This window comes from Calonectris borealis, chromosome W, assembly GCF_964195595.1.
Source record: "Calonectris borealis chromosome W, bCalBor7.hap1.2, whole genome shotgun sequence".
Lineage (NCBI taxonomy): Eukaryota > Metazoa > Chordata > Aves > Procellariiformes > Procellariidae > Calonectris > Calonectris borealis.
Genome location: NC_134351.1, coordinates 6,509,790 through 6,528,315, shown reverse-complemented (window position 1 = coordinate 6,528,315; position 18,526 = coordinate 6,509,790). Strand labels below are relative to the sequence as shown.

General features: G+C 35.6%; 1 protein-coding gene across 1 annotated transcript in view; it reads right to left on the bottom strand.

The window, feature by feature from the left end:
• LOC142074680 (GTP-binding protein Rit2) overlaps positions 1-7,333 on the bottom strand; it is a 174,602-nt gene extending 167,269 nt beyond the window's left edge. Inside the window, exon 1 of the mRNA XM_075135462.1 lies at positions 7,009-7,333. Coding sequence (XP_074991563.1) covers positions 7,009-7,111 — 103 coding nt within the window. The 5' untranslated portion in view covers positions 7,112-7,333. The remainder of the gene's footprint in view (positions 1-7,008) is intronic.
• Positions 7,334-18,526: the final 11,193 nt, after the last annotated feature.

Sequence of the window (18,526 nt, the reverse complement as noted above, 5' to 3'; positions counted from 1 at the left end):
TTATGATGGGAGAAGCTGGATAGATCAACCCATTCACATTACAGCTGCATCCAGTCCCATTTACATTAAATCACCGTATACATATGCAAGTTGCACAATAAAGAATCATGGACTACTGGTTGACAGAGCTATTTGAATATAGTCATAGTCATTTGTCATCACAAATCATATTGCATCAACCCTTTTATCATCTCTATTGGTCTTCTCTGAACTCTCTCCTATTTATCAGACGGCTTCTGGTATTGAAGAAACCAGAACTGCAGACAGCTTTCTCAGTAGCCAATTGGTATCTCACACGCAGAAACCATCCTATTAAATGCAGGAGCCATAATTGAATCCTCCACCCCTCCAGCCATTGAATTATGTGAACTGGCAAAATAGTGAAAACATCTTTAACTCATTTCCCAAAGGCAAATAATTCTGGCCACCAGGTCTGCCCATAGTCAAGAAAATTAATGAATAAGCAATGTGTTTAATCCTTTCAAGTGGATAACAAACATACTAAAGATAAATGAAGAATATCTGAAACCGGTCCAGAATTATTTGAATCATCAGCTTCAATGGTCACAACTCAGCAAAATACTTCCAAAATAGGATAACACATATGGAAATGCAGAATTCAGGTCATCACTAAGGTGTGATAGCACAGGTGACTGCGTTGGGGGAAAGAGCAAGTAACTTAAGGGTTACTGCGGATATTTCTCTGTATGTGATCTCTATGAACTATACGTGAACAAAAGAATTCATTATTTCAGAGGAACAAAAAAGGACTATCAAGAGGAAACCAGTAAGCAGCCTTGCTTCTAGTAAGACCACTAGTAGAATAGCATGTGAATTTTTGGAATGCATATTCAGAAAATGATGTGGAAATACTAGAGCACTCAAATTAAGGATACAAAATGCTCTGAGCAGGAAAATAAGCTTCTACAAGCGAGATTTCAGATGCTTGATGTATGGAAGAGAAAGAAGATCAAGGTGTGAACTGATCACTGTCTATAGGTATAAGCAGATAGGAAAATAAGAGAATAGGGAGTTTTTCAAAGTTGTTAACACAGAAGTGATAAAATAAAATGGCTAGAAGTTGGAATTACACAAAATCGAGCTTGAAATGAATTCAATAACCTATCTGTGAAGGTAACTGAAACATAAGAACAGTTTTGTTATCAAAGATCACAAATATATCAGAACTCTGCATTTATAAAGTCTCCGGTGCTTACTCTGGTTTATGGGAAAAACTGGAAGTTGCCTATACCCAGGGCTGTGGTTGTCTGGCAGTGGTGGGCTTTCTCTACAATGTTTTTTTTTTTCATGGAGAAAATACAACTTACACCACCATCAATCTGCATATAACATTGTACTTCTTCACTAGACCTATGACTGTAGTTCAGTTTACAGCATCCCAGACGTGACAAACTTAGCTGGTGGCTTACAGTGTTCAGTTAGGATATCTTCTCCCTGGATACATAATTGCCAAGATGTATTACTATGTCTTTTGGGTTGTACCACTGTTAGTATTCTGCTGTCTCCTCTCTTCCTTTCCCAGCCTTGCACTGACACTTCCACATCAGGTCACAGCTGATCACAGGTTACAGTCAGTACTATGAAGTGACCAAGGGAATTTATATGTCATTTTGACTGATCGATACCCTTATGCTTTCAGAAGTATTACTAAGCAAGGAAGTTTTTCTCTGGGTGACAAACAGATATACTTTTTTCCTTCCCATTTTTTAAATTCTTTTTTTGTTTTCATTTGTATGAGTACAATTAATTATTTCCCTGAAATTCCCAGGGTCTTATATTTGGCCTTAAAAATCCAAATTACCTTTTTTCAGGCAGAAGATGATCCATTTACCAGGCATTTAGGGAATCATAGCTGTACCTGAGAGTATATTGGAAAAACAAAAAAAAAACCCCAAAACCAATACCCCCCCCCCCAAACCCCTTCTGAGAAAGTGTTTGATCAATGTATGAAGGGTGTTCTACAATACTGAGCTTTGTGATGGTGTAAGAACAGCATCAGCAGACCCAAATGGTACTTTTAAACCTCAGCTCTTTTGATGCCAGTGGAATCTCTACCTTCGCTCTTCATCTTCTTCCAGTGTAGCCTGGATCATATTCTAATTTATCTCCAAACAGCTGGAGTGGGCCAGTTCTCCAGTACACACCCCTCTATTTACTGGGGACTCTTGCTATGAGGACGTGCTTGAAATGAATAGGCATGGAATTTGCTTTATCTAGGCAGAATAAGAGGTAAAACTAGTCAAAACAAAGGGAATTGATCACATAAATAAAAGTGGGGGTTTAATCTAATTCCTAGTACAGAAGTTCCCACAACACAAAAACTATTGTTGTTTTCACACATTTTGGAGCTTATTTCGTACACACGATCCTGAAATTAATTGGATGAGTCACCTGTATCTGTAGAAATAGGGCATTTGTGCAACACTGGCAAAAAAAATGATGGAAATCAATGGGGTAAGCATGCATTCCCTAATCAGCTCAGGCTGAGAAATACATATCTTCATACTCTTCCTCTAACAACCCTAAGAGAATCTTTTAATTCCTTCTCTTCCCCTGTTTTTTTATTTTTTTTAAGATTGAAACCTGGAAATATATATCTAAAGGTTTTCCAAACCTGTATATTAAAACTAAAAATATATTAGTTTTACAAAAATTTCAATTTTTTTGAGGTGGCAACAAGTAAACTGGCAATCAGTCTGAGAAATAAATCTTGAAAAATGCACATTTTCTCTAAGATAGAAAAAACAGTTTACAAGCTACAAATATTTATTAATTTTTGAATATTTTAAAAATTCCTCTTCTCATCTGAAATGCAACTTTCACAGGACAGGTAGCATGAAATTCACCTTGCATCTATGATACATCCATTCTATGGATAAACATGTAATTTCAATTACCAGGAATAACCTTAGATCGTCTTCACCCTTAAATAAATCAACTTTGCTAGCATAAGGGGGAAAAAAAAAAAAATCAAACTAAAATAACATTTTCATTTAGCCCAGAAGATACACGTAAAGTTAGATTGTGGTGCAATCTGATCAACATTTGAAGGATGCCTAGGTAATAACAATTTTTCATTAGACAGAGGTTTTCTATTTCATTCAGTTGCACAGCTACATCAATTTGTTTGCTCTTTTTGGTAGTCACTGTTCAACCCCTCAGTTAATTATTGCTAATGTTTTGCAGAATGTGCTGCAGTTAATTATTGTTATTAGTGTAATTAGTTTGCTAAATATAAGCCAGCAATGCATGGTCTCAGGATTTAGAGGCTCTTCTGTGTATATTTTTTGTAACACTGAAAAATAAAGCTAAACCCACAGGTCTGAGCTGCATCAGATTGGGGACCATGAGAGTACTAGCTTCACTGTCCAGATGCAGATTTCTGAAAGTATTTGTAAGCAAAACCTGTTTCAAAACCACTAAGATTCTTAGGATTTAAACCCTACGTCAAGCAACTTCAGGTAGGTTTCAACAGTACTGAGCTGATCTGAGATTTGTCATCAAGCCAGAGAAGAACAAGTGTCAAAATCTTTTTTTAAATTGAAATTTAATTATAATTAGAAACATGTAATTTCAGTATGGACTATAATCAAATAAGAGTCAGTAGAAAATTTACTCTTATTTTATTTTATTTCATTTCAGTCTAATTCCCGATTCTAGCCTAATTTTGGTCTGAATTTACAGCAGAGTGTATAGCTGTGCTTGATGTCAGACACAACCTACATATAGTAATAAATTAGCATATTGCTCTCAAAACAAAAATAGTTCTATTTTCAGAAGTCTTAGAAGGGATAAATCATTCTAGGGAATCTATAATCTATAATTACGATACAGAAATCAGTTCCCAGGAAAATTTACATATGGAATCATAAAATCATTTAGGTTGGAAAAGACCCTTAAGATCATCGAGTCCAACCATAAACCTAACACTGCCAAGTTATAGATTTGTACATTTTAATTAAAAACCACTATAACCTGTTTGTTCTGAATTCTGGGGATTGGGGTGTTTTATTTTCCTCCTATAAAGTACTGGTAGAGATTTTTATTTTTTTTTATGGTACTGATTTTGAAATATGAGGACCCTTAAGTGACTTCTTAAACTATTTGCAGTTTACACATCATTACTCTGAATGTGGTGGGTATCAGATTTGGATGTGCTGAGTTTATCTTCTATTACTAATTCTTGTAAAATGTCCACTACACTGAATAGTCCAAATAACAGGAGGCTGGCTACCCTTCTGGATTTTCTGCCATCTTGGAACACAGAACTGAAGAGATAAGCCTGACACCCAAAGCAAATACTCTGTAAACACCAACTTCAAAAGAACATCCATGGTTGGTGTCCTCTTCCTCATTCCTCCCTCTCCACACGTACAATCACCACCCTCGGCTCCTTGTAATGAGCGTGCAATTTTCAGTGCAAAGACCTCCTTACATACAGTATGAAATGGCACAATAAGAGAGCAGAAGAGGGTGGGAAACAGAAGACCAAAATGTCCAGGGGATCCCTAGAAGTCAACTATGTTCCAGGGCAGAAAGAAATCTTCTAACATTTCTGCGGCTTGGTTTTTAAGGAAAATTCTTTCCAAATCTGAATTATTTAATACTGAACAAAATGAGGAACTGAAAGGCTTTCATCCAAAAGAGGTTTCCCACTCAGCAACTTAACCCCAGCTGTTACTGCTTTATCATGACTTAAAAAGAGAATGAGGAGGGAAAAGAAGGGGAAAGAAACCAGGATATTATTAATACATCATCCCATATATCACTTATGTGTCAAACTCTAAGTTGGAAATTGAACTTTTTTTTTAATCTCTCATCCCTATTCTACCCTGACCCTTTTTTATGGTTAAATCCGTAATTTCCTGGACAGAGTGAATCTAGGTCATTAGGGGAAAGCAGAGCTCATCTTGAAGAATGAAAGTAGTCATTCAGGCCTTTTTCTGCTTTTAATCCATTGTAAATTAATCCTGCCTATACAACAGTCAGAATGAATTTATGATTTATGGAAGGACATCAATTTTTCCTTATCTCTATCCGAATCATCTCAGGATTCTACTGAAATATTTCACACCCATTCCACATTGGAAGTTCATAGCCGGTAAATGATGAACTGCCAACCTCCTTCTAGACTCTTAATTCTCAGTTGCTGTTTTCTTCCCCCAGAAGTTTCACTTTTGTGAAAACAACAGAAGGTTTTCATTAATCCCATTGAACATAACTATCCATTCCATCTTATTTTTTTTTCTCTAGACCAGACAGACACCCAATTCTTCTTGAATAATTATGTGGTCCTCAGCTTTGGAGATGTATCATTACTTTGTGTAAATCCACAGATTTGAAGGCTTTATTCTCATGAAATCAACAGCTATTTTTTTCTGAACAAGGAGATTTGAATAAACTTCATTTGTGCTTTAAAACTCTTATCTAATAGTAAATGGGAACTCTAAAATTTCCTGAATGTGTGTATAAAATTTGGCTGTTGTGATAGAGTTATACTATGAATAGTTTGAAATATCTTTTGTTTTGGTGAATGAGTCTTTAAAATGACATTGTTCTTACAATAATAGGTTTGGGAAAAATTGCTGCCATCTTTTGGATGCACGCAGAAAAAAAAAAAGAAAAAAAAAGAAAAAAAAGAAGAAAAAAAAAGAAAAAAAAAGGAAAAAAGGAAAAAAAAAGAAGAAGAAAAAAAAAAAAGAAGTGACATTTTACTGAAAGTTCCAGCTGACACATCTTGGATACCTGCTTTACCATGGAAAAGATAATTTCAAATTGCAGAAAGTTACTTTGAGATAACCAATATTTTCTTCTTTCCCATTTTATATAGCGATCATAGCCTAACATTTGTGCAAGAATTGTTTGCTTGGTTAAGCAATACTGATGGGAAATAGCTTTCACGGAAAGATGTGCCACTGAAGTTGAAGCCAAACATAACAAGAAAACAGAGATTATGCATACAGGGAGGAAATTATATCCACTCCCAATATTTAATTTTTTGCATCTATACCTTGTCTTGTTGTTTGAATAGGAAATAAAACTTATTTGATCTACACAATTATTACAGTTTAGTGTCACAGCTTACTTATCCTGAAATTTGTCTGGAATCTAGCCTGGATATATCTTATTATCCTTTTTTTTCTTGTTTGTTTTCTTTTTCTCTTTTTCTTTTGAATTTCCAGAGGATGTAATCAAATGCTTGTTGTGTGGCCAGCTCAATACACTGGCTTCCGAGACAAACACTGCACGTTCAGCAAAGTCTTTTTAAGAACAGAGAATGCTAGCGTCAGTGAGAATAAATCAAAGGTGATAATATCTGTGAAAAAGAAAACATTGTCCAGAGAAAATAATGACTCCACTGAAGAGATACCATTGTCAGACACTGGCATATCTTGCCAGCACTGGACAGGGATATTAAAATACACTGCAAATCTACCATATCACCTGGAGTGAGACTCAGATGCATTCTGTAACTGTCCGGACAGGAGAGGAGACTAACACCAGCTAAGCCATAATGAAACTCAGCAAAAAAGTCAAAAGAAGATGTGGGGAAGAAAAGAGAGTCACTGTAGGCATCCTGCACGCTTTGCACTGTACAGCTGACTTGCAGTTAGTTTCATTTCTGCCTGGGCACAAGGACCGGCAGGCCAACAAGTTACATCCAGCAAACCATCACCCCTCACCAAGTGTTAGAGTGTCCTGACCGCTTGCTGTTAACACCGACAGCCGCAGGCTAACCACTCTCTCCTCATATACAATGGAGCCAAGGTTAGTTTGACAAAAACATGCAATTAAAAAGGCTTATAACATTTCAATCTGTAACAAATTAAGCTGACTCATTGCCCCAATCACAAATTATAGTCTTTTATCCAAGCCATGTGCAAGAGAAAGAGGAACGAAACCCCTCATTAAGCAACGTTCTTGTTCTGTAAACTTTACACTCCCAATTCACCCCTTCTCCCCAAAAATGCTGTTGCTCAAACTTACCGCTTTTGCCAACTCCCCCTGCTCCTAACATCACCACCTTGTACTCTCTGGAGCCTGCTGAAGAATTGCTGGAGGAGCTGATCATTTCATTTTCTAGCTCCATCTTGCACGAGGCAAAAGAAGGGAGCAAAAGGGAAGAAAAAGCAACTGGCAGGTGCTTTCTCTGATCTTAAACAACTATAAAAGCTGTGTTAGGAAAAAAAAAAAGGCAGAAAGGAAAGGTATAATACAAGAGGTACGATATATCAGCCTCACACTCGCTGCTGTGCCTGTGTTAGCTGGAGAAGGTCTCATAGCAACCACTTTAACAGCTTCCAATAAAAATCTCTCTCTGCCCCCTCCCAGCTCTGTATCATTCTCTGTGTTTCTTTTCCTGGACAGAAGCAGTTTTGTGAGGCTCAGGAGCCCTGGTACCTCTGGGTGTTGCTGTGTCATTGGAATCAAATTGAGCAGAGCCTCCAGAAAAAGAAAACGGATCAAATTTCTTAATTATGATGCTTGTTATTCCATGTAGCACTTGCTTGAATCTTAAACAGTAATAACACGGACCAGACAACCTCCTTGCCACCTTGGAGTTCAATATTCATCCTATGTTCATCAAGTTTGCTAGATTTACATTTAATAGTATTAGAAGTGAAATAAGCGACAACTTTTAAGAGTCTTTGTTCTTCATGACGCTTACTGCAAAGCAGAGAAGTTTTCTAAGGTTATATTTGCCACCAGATGAATTCTCTTTTAGTTCAGTTTGCATCAATTATTTTGAAAAATAAACCAGGTACTTTGAAAAATTTTTTGTTGTTGTTGTTGTTTTTCCCCCACACAGAATTTCGGAAGGGGATTGGGACTGAAGGGAGGGGGAAAGATCTGTTCATCCAGAAAATATCCATGTAAGCAAAGAAGAAAAACAAATTGTTATAAGTATTTCATACTAATATCAGGTGATTTATCTAACCAACATGGTCGGTCCAAATAAATAAGAAAAGAATAAAGCAAGAAGTTTGTGCATGACAACCAGTGTGAAAATCTTCCATTAGAATTATTCAGTGAAAACTTAAAACAAAAGACTGCAGCTCTTCATTGCTTTCTGAAGATGTCCTTAACAGATCTCGTATATTTAAAGAATGTGATAAGTAATAAGATACTTGCCCAGCCTTAAGTGTTATGCAATATTTTTGAGGACCAAAAAGCATCTACTGCAAATGGGGTGGAAAGCAGAACTTGCTCTCCTTTGAAAAGCGCTGGACTTTCACAACACGTGCAACTATTAAGGAGACAGGGAAATGGAAGCAGGAGAGGCGACTAGTAAAGTAATCAGTCTTGGAAGTCAGACATCTTCATCTGTCCGCTCCTCCAATTATTTCACAGAAAGTAAACATATGACATTACACAGGAATACAGAATTAAAAGTTGAAAGGGAAAGGAAAAAAAAAAAAAATGCACCACAAAAAATCATAGCCTGATTAAGGACATGATTTAAAGAAAATTAGGAAGGAGACGAAAAGGTATAGAAGAGCACATGTATGAAAGATCGCTTAATGGACTAGGAAAATACATGATTAAAAAGAAGAGATACGTAGGGATGATAATAGAATTATAATTGGAATGGAGAAGGTGAACAGAACACGAAAACTCATTTTCCTTCCTAATAAAAAAATTAGGAAACATCAGATGAAACAGACACTAGCTGGGTTCAAAACCAAAGTTTTTATAAGAGTCATGGCTGACTTAAGGAACTTCTTGCCACTTGATGTTTGGGCAGTAGAAACGAACTTGTAATGCAAAAGAACTTAAATAGAGAGTAATACAAAATCCACTGTGGACTATTAAAGTCACCACCTCTTGCTTAAGAAGTAGTCACACCAACAGATCCTGGGAAAACACTGAAGAATGAAAGTATGATGGTCTGCTTACAGCTACAGAGTGAAAGAGAACAGAAGGAGAGCCACTGTGTTCTGAGAACTCATCCAGAATCAGGATCTGCTACTGTTGTCCTACAGGATTTCTGTAATAACCATGCTACGAGCAGCTTTGTACTGTCAGGGCTGGGTGGCTGTGTTGATGCCTGGATGCAAACCTCAGAATTCAGAAGGATTTAGTCTTCAGAGCATAAAACAGGACTTAACCAGGAAATTCTGAATGTAATAATGTGATGTCTGAATATTGAACTTCAACAGAAAGAGACAGGCGGGTCAGTAAATCCCTGTTATGATTAGAATTCCATTTTCACTAAAATCATCCTCAGGTGTTCAGTATTGACATATTAGATAAAACTGATAATGATACCAAAACCACTGTTTAGAACAGCTGGGTTTTTCTGGTAATCTCCCATCAACACAACAATCTCCTCCTGAGGAGCTTTTAACCCCATAGCTGGCAGTAACATTTGGCTGACATTAAAATGCCAGGGAAGTGAGTGTTGTGGGCACAACAAGCAAAATATTCCAAAAAATATTAATGAAAATTATATATACGTAATAGATAAGTCAGATTTTTTTCCTGCTGTTGGTGTTTGCCAGAAAGAAGTAGTAAGTCATTTTTTTTCTTTTGTTTGGAGCTGGAAAGTAGGGAAGGAATATAAGAAATGGAAGAGACTTCAAAAGGGAGTTATGTTATTGCAGGAAGCAGAATAAGTCAGAACTAAATGGAAAGCCAGTTCCTCACCTTTTAAAAAAACCTAGAAAAATGAAGACAGCATTTTTATGTCTGAAAGAATAGAATAAATATTTTTATCTATTGATTGAGGACTAACCATTAAAGCTTGCTTTAAAGACAAAGATTCAAGTTTATTAAACTTCAACAGTTTAGTAAGTATCACTACATTATATAAACACTTGGACAAACATATCCTCCTAACTTTCACAGAGACTCGTCCAGAGCCTAAAAAGGTGATAATGCATTCCTATTTATAATGCAGGATTTGTTCTAATTGTTTTTCCTCATAACTTCCTACTGACAAACACTTTACTCCGCCCTAATTTCATCCAATTCAGTAGTGGAGGACAAGTATTTAACTTAACTCCCATTTATGATAACATCTATTAGTCTTCCTTCTCCCACCTGAGCAGAAAAGTACGAGGTTTTGCTTTCAGTCTCCTGCCAACAAAATTAATACTGGAATGATTTGAAATGACTCAGCTTGAAACACTTAATAATATAGGGAAAAAACATCAGTGTAAATGCTTTATGGAGAACAGGAAGAAACAGTACCAAATACAATAACTGAACCTGCGGTACTAGAGTTTTTACAATGAGTGACTTATTCCACAAGGAATTCCAACCCTCTATTTTCTCTCTTTGTTTCCCTGCTTTAAGGACACATTTATCATGATGTAAATTCATAGAAAACTGCCCTCAGTAAAACAAGAGCAACAGCAAAGATGGGAAAAAAGCTTGGGGTACTAGCCTATAATGAATCATTTATTTAACAAATTCAGACTTTATTGCTATTTACATATTGCTTATGACCATACAAACAAATCTGCTGATTTTTGTTTCTATTTTTTTAAATTTGCTATTCAAACTCACTCTAAAATACAGCAATCAACTGAAAGCATTCAGTATTCAAAATCTAGCAACTGCTTTGTTTGAATTCACATTTTGATGGTTAATATTGAAATAGCTGTATGCTTAGATCTTTAAGGATGTTTAGGTCTTAAGCAAAAGACAACATAGAGATAGGTATGTTAGGAGAGAAGTAAATGAGCTTTTTCTAGAGAAAATGCCATTAGAAAACACATTCCATTCATCCTACATCCCCACTTGCTCTGGGGGTGTTGAATAAAATAATGAGATGTTAATACAACATGTAAATGTTCTGAAATTGTTTCCTAGAGCACTTTATGTTGAGCAGATTTTATCAATTAACCTGGATAAATATTCTTGTCATTAGGCAAAGAGCTCATGAGTTTAAAAACTTGAATAGCAAGCAAAATGCAAATCTTGACGGATTTGTGCTCGAGTAAGTGATGGGTTTAAAGGCATGTGAACCGTTTAATAATAAGTGAATATGCATAAGCCCACTGCGGGCCATGCTATTATGGAAACACTGACCACTCTTTTGTCCCTCATGTTTACGTATTAGGCACAGCAGAGAGAGGAAATGTAAAAAGCATCATTCATAAAAAGGCATATAAACCCACCTTGCTGAATTGCTGAAGTGCTGCTGTGACAAGGAAGAGTGCTAATGCAGAAATCACTGCACAGCACTGGAGAACTGATCCAATCTGCTCCCGCGAAAAAGTACGTTTGGCACACTAGCTTAACTTGATCAATTCTGAGTAACGCTAGCATAATAAAGTAATTGCTAGGGGACTTCAAAAATTTTAAACTTAAATTTTACATTAACGGCTTTAACATATTAACTCTTAAATATGCTGAGCACCTCTGAATCATATTGCTAAGGGACCTCCAATAAATTACAGAAGCAGCTCTGCATTTTTGGAATTCAGATTCCTACAACACACACCCAGTGGTTCAACCACCCATCTGCCACAGGCACCCTGACTTCCTTAGGTAATCCCCATCCTTTTTCTATTCTCCAATTACCCATCTGTAGGATGACTCGGTGTATCACACATAGTATAGTTGATGGGACACTTGACAACCTCCCACCTTGAAACTCGCTCTTCAGCTCAAGCTGTTAAGACATATGCCTTTTGTTCTGAAGTTCTTATTTCTGTCCCTAGTGTCAGACAACATACTGTCCCCTGCCTCTGCTGCAATGCAGTTTAATCCAAGACTTATTAGTCAGTCAAGTGGCAAAAGCAAATGAAAGGAGAAAAGATGTGAGACTATTAACAGAAAATGTGAAACAACTTCAGAGTCCATAGAGTAAAAGAGCATTGTGGTTTTGGTCTTGTCAAAGAAGGGAGGTTTGCCGTGAGCAACATCTTCCCTTTGCTTATCAAACAGGTCAAACAATGCAACTAATATTGTACTTGCTGTGCAAAGGTTTGAGAAATAGGGGCAGGTTATCACATTCTTGAGAACATCCAAGTAGCGTTAACTTTAAAAGTTCTTACAAGTGATTACTAACTTCTTATAGAACAGAAACATTGAAGGTCGTGTCCTAGAGTACATCAAAGGGAAAAGCTATTTTCTCTGGGTTTCCAATAAGGTTTCACAAATGATTTATGATCTTACTGTCAAGAAGTACTAATGATTGCAGGTCATCTATGGATTTCTGTTGAATTTTAATTACATTTATAGATAAGACTTTTATACTTTCAAATGCAACACTGATATTCAGAATGTGCAGATCTTAAAGACTTAACTCCACATAAACATGTTCTCTGTGAGCATGAATATATGTTTATTCTAAATTCATTCACCTTTCAGTGCTTTTGCTAGGAAGGAGAATTATAAGCATGGATATGATACGAAATACTATAAAAATAGGGTCAGAAGAGCTCTGAAGAGGCCATCTTTTTCATCCCTGCCCCACTTCACAAATCTGTTTAAGTAATTTGAACAATATTTGCTTAACCTTACTTTAAAGTTTTCCAGAGAGATAAATTACTCAGTTTCTCAAATGCTGAAATAAATTGCCTCACTATCCTATTAGAACTGTCTTTGAAACCTGAATGTCCTTTATTACACAGTAAGACTATAACTTCTGATCCTACCTGCTACAGCTGTTATGAAAAGGCATAGTGAACATAGTAAACACATATTTAAATAGTGAGCTAGTGAATCAAATTAACAAGATAAATATAGAGAATGTTGTTCTCCTCAGCCTTTCTGTCTCTTCTTATTCTTACATGCCTCTATCAATCCTCCTTCGTAAGTCATTTATTAACCTCTTATGCTTCTTGTGTTCCCAAAGACTCTCCACTGCCTGTTTCGAAGTGTGCTTCCCAATCTGGCCGCATTATTGTTTCAAGACTTCATATAAAATGGATTTACACCTACTACCAGTGCATTTCAAGCTTAGCGTAGTTACAGTAAACACAAGCGATCAACAGTAACAGATGTAAAATTTTTGGTATTTTCTAATCTGTCTTTGAATGCTCTCAGTGACAAATCACAGTCTACTGGGACTGTGTCAGTTTCCGACTTTTAGCTTTTTGTTACTCTCTTCTTTTTCAAGTCATCCTTGTCATATTGGTTTCTGGAAAGATTCTTCCAATTTTGATTGTTACAAAAAATAAGATTCTCTCATTTTGACTGTTACCTTGAAGGTGTTTATGATAATGCTTGCATCCCAAAAGTTGTTGTGCTTGAAAACGGTTTCCTGGATTTCATGTCAAGCATGTGAATTTTAACACTGAATCAAGTCAAATGGTGTATCAGGGGAAGAAAAAAAAAAAAAAAAAAAAAAAAAACCAGTAGACAGACTCTTGAATTGATCTGCTATCAGTCATTCAGATGTTTTCCACTTCGCTGTCCATAATGAGTAAACCTACAGAGACTAGCTTCAGCTTCATCAGGGAAACACCAAACAGGATAAATCTGAATTTTTCTGACCTAGACTTTCCTAGCATCATGGATTATTTTCCATGTTGAGATAGTTTTATTCTAGAAATCAAATTGTTTATTGGTATTCTGTTGCTTGAACAGAAGTGAGTACTTTTGCAGTTCTTAAATCTGTTGCAATTAATAATAATCTTCTAAATGTATAATTAAGGTGAACAACTGTACCAACAGTAAGAAAAACAGAGTCAGTTCCTTTAAAATCATCAGTGAAAGGTTTCTTCAAGAAAATTCAGACTTTTGGTTAGCTAAATCTCCCACTGGACATATTTTTTCCAATGTTGAATAGAGGAACATTTAGCAAGTTTAGAGCAATGGAGGGTTGGACTCAGCTACCTAATGGGCTAATAATGGATTACAAGAAATGGCACAAAAATTAAGATATATACTCTTGTTTTCAGAAGTAATAGTGCAGTACCTTCTTGACTAAAAATTTCTGTTGCCATTCTGTTCATACCTGTGCTTGAATTCTGATGATCCTACTTATTTTGATAGCTTCCAATCTGTTTAAAAGGATCATTTTCATATGTAAAAATAACACTGAAAACACCAGGAATCCTTCATGAAAGATATCACTATGTTTTACAAATCTGAGATAAACTCTTGCATTTAAGCGCTAGCAAGTGGATTATGAACTAACAAGTACATAAATTCATTTATTTGGAAAGTTCTTACAGAGTTGTGTTGTAAAAGATTACAAATATTCCACTTGTGACTTCCACTGTGTTTCAAGATCTGTTTCTGCCAAGGACAACAGACACTGCAGTCTGTCACTAGTTAGTCTGTTAATCAGTTTAAAGATGCTATTCTTACAAATATTGTAAGATCAATAGGCTTATGTGTTAGGAAAAGAGCTAATCTAACCTCTGTATGGCACGAAAAGCAAAGAAGTGCAGTAATTTTATAATGTTGTTAATTAACCTTGAGTGAAAAAAAGGTAACAATAGGCTTCATTGTATCACTAACTGTTTAACTTTAAAAAGCTCAGCTTTAGCAAAAAAAAAAAAAAAATCATTCAGAAAACTGCTGCAAAATCTGAACCCCAATTCTTTGCTTTGGAAATACTTAATATCCCTTACTGGAGCTAAATTTGTTAAAGAATTGTCCAAAACAATATTGTGTATTAGATGACCTATTAATCTTCTATTTCCAAGCTTTAATGTCAGTTTTCATATCAGGTGTGTTTTTCATTGCTCTATAATGAAAAGAAGACTCTGCAATCTGGAGGAAGAAGGATAAAGACATGAGATGGTCTGAAAATTAAAATACTGAACAGATTGAGGGGCTAAATTCACCAGGTGATGACTTTCTTGCAGCTGTCAACACCATAATGAGATCACCAAAAGTAGACTTTTCAGATACCCGCAAACAGAGATCCTTCTGTCTACTCAGCAAAGACAATATTTCAATTAAGTATTTACTGACATTCCTATAAAACTAGTAAAAATACAGCCTGAAAGGAGGCAAAAAAAAAAAGCCCAAATTAGCCCTGCTTCAGTGACATGTCATCATCACCAAAGCTCTGGGAAATGACAAAGAAAAGCCTAAATCTGTTATTTGTGACTACGTTATTAAAAAAAAGAGATAAAACAGTAAAGAGGGGTTAGCTAGATAAAATCTTTCATATTTCCATGAAGTGCTTTCAACAAAGACTGCGTAATCAAATATTTTCTTCTCTTAGGAGGACAGATTTCTCTTGACAAGGAAAACATATTTTTCAAATTCTATATTGAGGATCGTCTCAAAAGGCCACAGTTAATAAAGCCTGTAGATGGTACTTAGGGGGTTTAAGGAAAGCTGAATCCCCTTGTGTTTGTCTTACTTCAACTTAGAAAGCTCATAAATGGGCCAAGTCCTGTGAAGTTTAAGTTAGCTTAATTGGTTAATGAAACCATATAAGTCTCCATGTAGGAATGCTGCTGACACAAGCTAATTTTACATTCAAATTAAGTCCCAATATTTCTCTGTGTTTACCAAAGTTAGTTTACTTTTCTTTTCCAGAAGTACACAGTCTGACTCTCAAAAGCCTGGAACTTCACAGAAGCTGTTAGTATTTTCAGCTATAGCTATCTGGAAATACAATCATTTTGTGAAAGAAAGAAAATCTTGGTGGTAGTGCTTTCCTTGATTCATCTTTACTCAGTGATGGAGTAATTTCTTTAAGCAACTGAGCTCAGAGTTTTGAGATGAAGAACCATATGTCTCTGTCCAAAATAAATATATCTTATGGATTAATCTTGATGACAAGTGAAATTCAAAGGCTAACAAATACATCCACCTGCCAAATTCCACCTTATTATGTCCACAAATCTCTACTAAGACATTTTCCTTCTGATGTTTTTTAAATTTGGAGTCAAATGTATATATATACATATATATACAAACTCATACATAATAACACATTTATGGACAATATAACTTAAACAGAGTATTTTACAGCAAGACTTAAAAACCTACACTACAACATTATTTCCAAACATGCATTCAACCAATGTAAAGTTTTACCATTTTCTTCTGGCAATGTTGTTCCAGGGCTCCAAGAGGTGAGAATGGTATTATTGAGAAGCCATTTAATTTGCTGCCTGTGACAACAAAGTAGTAAAAACAAATGTCCTGCCTAATTTTCTCATGAAAAAAACTTGAATGGGAGCCACATCTGGTCAGGTCTCAAGTCCCAGATACTTTTTCCTTCCATAAGATCAGGTTCAGAGTTCTGACTGAGGATCAGAACACCTGTGTTAGACTGAAGTTTGGAGAGAAACAGAGAATTTTGTATGCGCCCATGAGAGAGTTTTTGGTACTTTTTGCTGTCTGTGGGTACTAATGTGCCTAGAAGACATACCCACAGTTATTCATGAAGAGGGTTAGACTGAAAAATTTATCCTCCTTAGTTTTGCTGTAGCTGTTTGCTGTAGAGGGACCTTGACAATATAACAAAAGGAAAAGGCTGAGACAATAATGGATCTTTAATAGGAAGGAGTACACAAATACCATGTTAGACAGAGGCCAACAAAGAGATCAGAGGAATTTATGTTCTTCCTATTAACTATAGACCATAAAGGATTCTTGAATGCTGGCAATCAGCCAAGCCCCTGATACACATCAGATGAAAAATGCACCTCTTCCAGGACCTTGACTGGATTTCAGGAATCTTTTAGGAGCTGATCACCATCTCAGGACAGTCCTTATAATATCATCATTTTACAAATATTGAGTTGGCTAGTCTGTGTTGCATTTCCATTTTGTATGCATATCCTTCAATCTTTGGGACAAGAAGTTTACAAAATTTAATTTGAAAACCAAACCCTAATTCTTACTTAGGCTATTTTTCAAGAGGTCCCTTTACTTCCATTTGGTTTTAATTAGAATTTAAAGTCTATTTCAAATCAATCCAAACATCTTTTTTTCCTATGGAAATATCTTTCAACTCCTCAATTTTGTATTTTCATTCACACTTAAATGACTTTAAACATTTGTACATTCTAATGGTACTAGAATGTATTGCCTCCTCTCTCCTACCACACCCAGAAAGGTCATTCTCTTTCTGTGTTGTAACATGCCTTCCATTTTTCTGTAAGTTCCTCAAAAGCATACTGATACTTTCTTTTTCCTTAAGCAACAACTATTTTTATAATCACATCGTTCAAGGTTTTAGTATAGCATATACATCTCAATAACAGTACAGTAACTCGTGCTCTCATCTGAAGGCCCACTCTTAGATCAGTATTGCCAGAAAATCTCTCTCAGCAGCTTAACCACCAGATGAGAAGCAGACTATGACTTTGATATAACTGTTGCCTGTCAGCCGTCAATATTTTCTACAGCATTTAAGACCCTCCTGCTCCAGAAAGATTATGAGATACATTGGCTTTAATAGGAGAAACTGTAAAATTATGTAAATTTAAAATGGAAGGTTTACTTCTCTTTTCTTTTTTTTTTCTTTTTTTTTCTTTTCTTTTTTTTTTTTTTTTTTAACAGAGAAGTGGAAAAGGCAACCTCTTTCATGACATACCACTCCTTTTGATTACCCCAAAACCAGATTATCCTCTACCCTGCAGAGAACATTCTCACATTCTTTATTAAATCAGCTTCACTTTTAAGATAAAGACCATAGCTATGTCTTACTTTTTTTACATAAAGGAATAGATGTTCTGCTCTTTTAGAAGGCAGTTTAGTTACAAGTTTGCCTGAAGTAAATGGTGTCTAGATTTATCATGCACCTTATTAAATACAGTTCAATTCTTCCATGAATTAAGTGATATTTCTTTGTGAAATACTGACTCGGAAAAATGTTACGAGTTAGCAAAAAAGAAATAGGAAGGGAAAGCAAAATACCATGATAAGAATTCATTGACTGTAAAGATGGATTTGAGATACTGTAAATACATTTATAGGCAAGTAAGAAAAATATTATTCCTTTGCAGTTATGGTACTTGCTACATAACTAGTGACATAGTTTAGTAATTCCTTAATTGTCTTTGACATCTATTTAATTTGGCTATTAGTAACATATATTTATTTGATCATGCAGAAAGTGTCACTGACAATAGCTGTATTACATAAACACACGAATGAGTTAAAATAAGTTTGATTACTATTTTTATATTGTATTCATCTCCACTCACAGTAATGCAGAAGCATCACTAAAATTTTCTCAACACAATCTTTGTCTTTTTATTTTGCGAAACAGAATCACCACAATTTTGGTCTTATTTTTTAACAATCTTTCCTCTCCCAGCTTTTTCATGTTTCTCAATGATTTCTTAAAAAAAAGGAGAGGTCTCTGACCCATTTCTCTAGAATCTGTAGCTACCTCCAGTGGATCGTTGTCTAACACTACTACTGCAGCATGTCACTTACACCTGCTGAATGCTGAACGTTCACCTTTCCAGCTATTTTTTTCTATTTGTGCTCAATGTCAGCATTCATTTCTATGAAAAAAATGACAGGATTATCCCATTTAAATCTTCCTATAAATCCTATTCATACAACCAGGCGCTACACAATTTTATTCTAAATAAAGGAAGTTTTAATGGCCAAGCTCGCG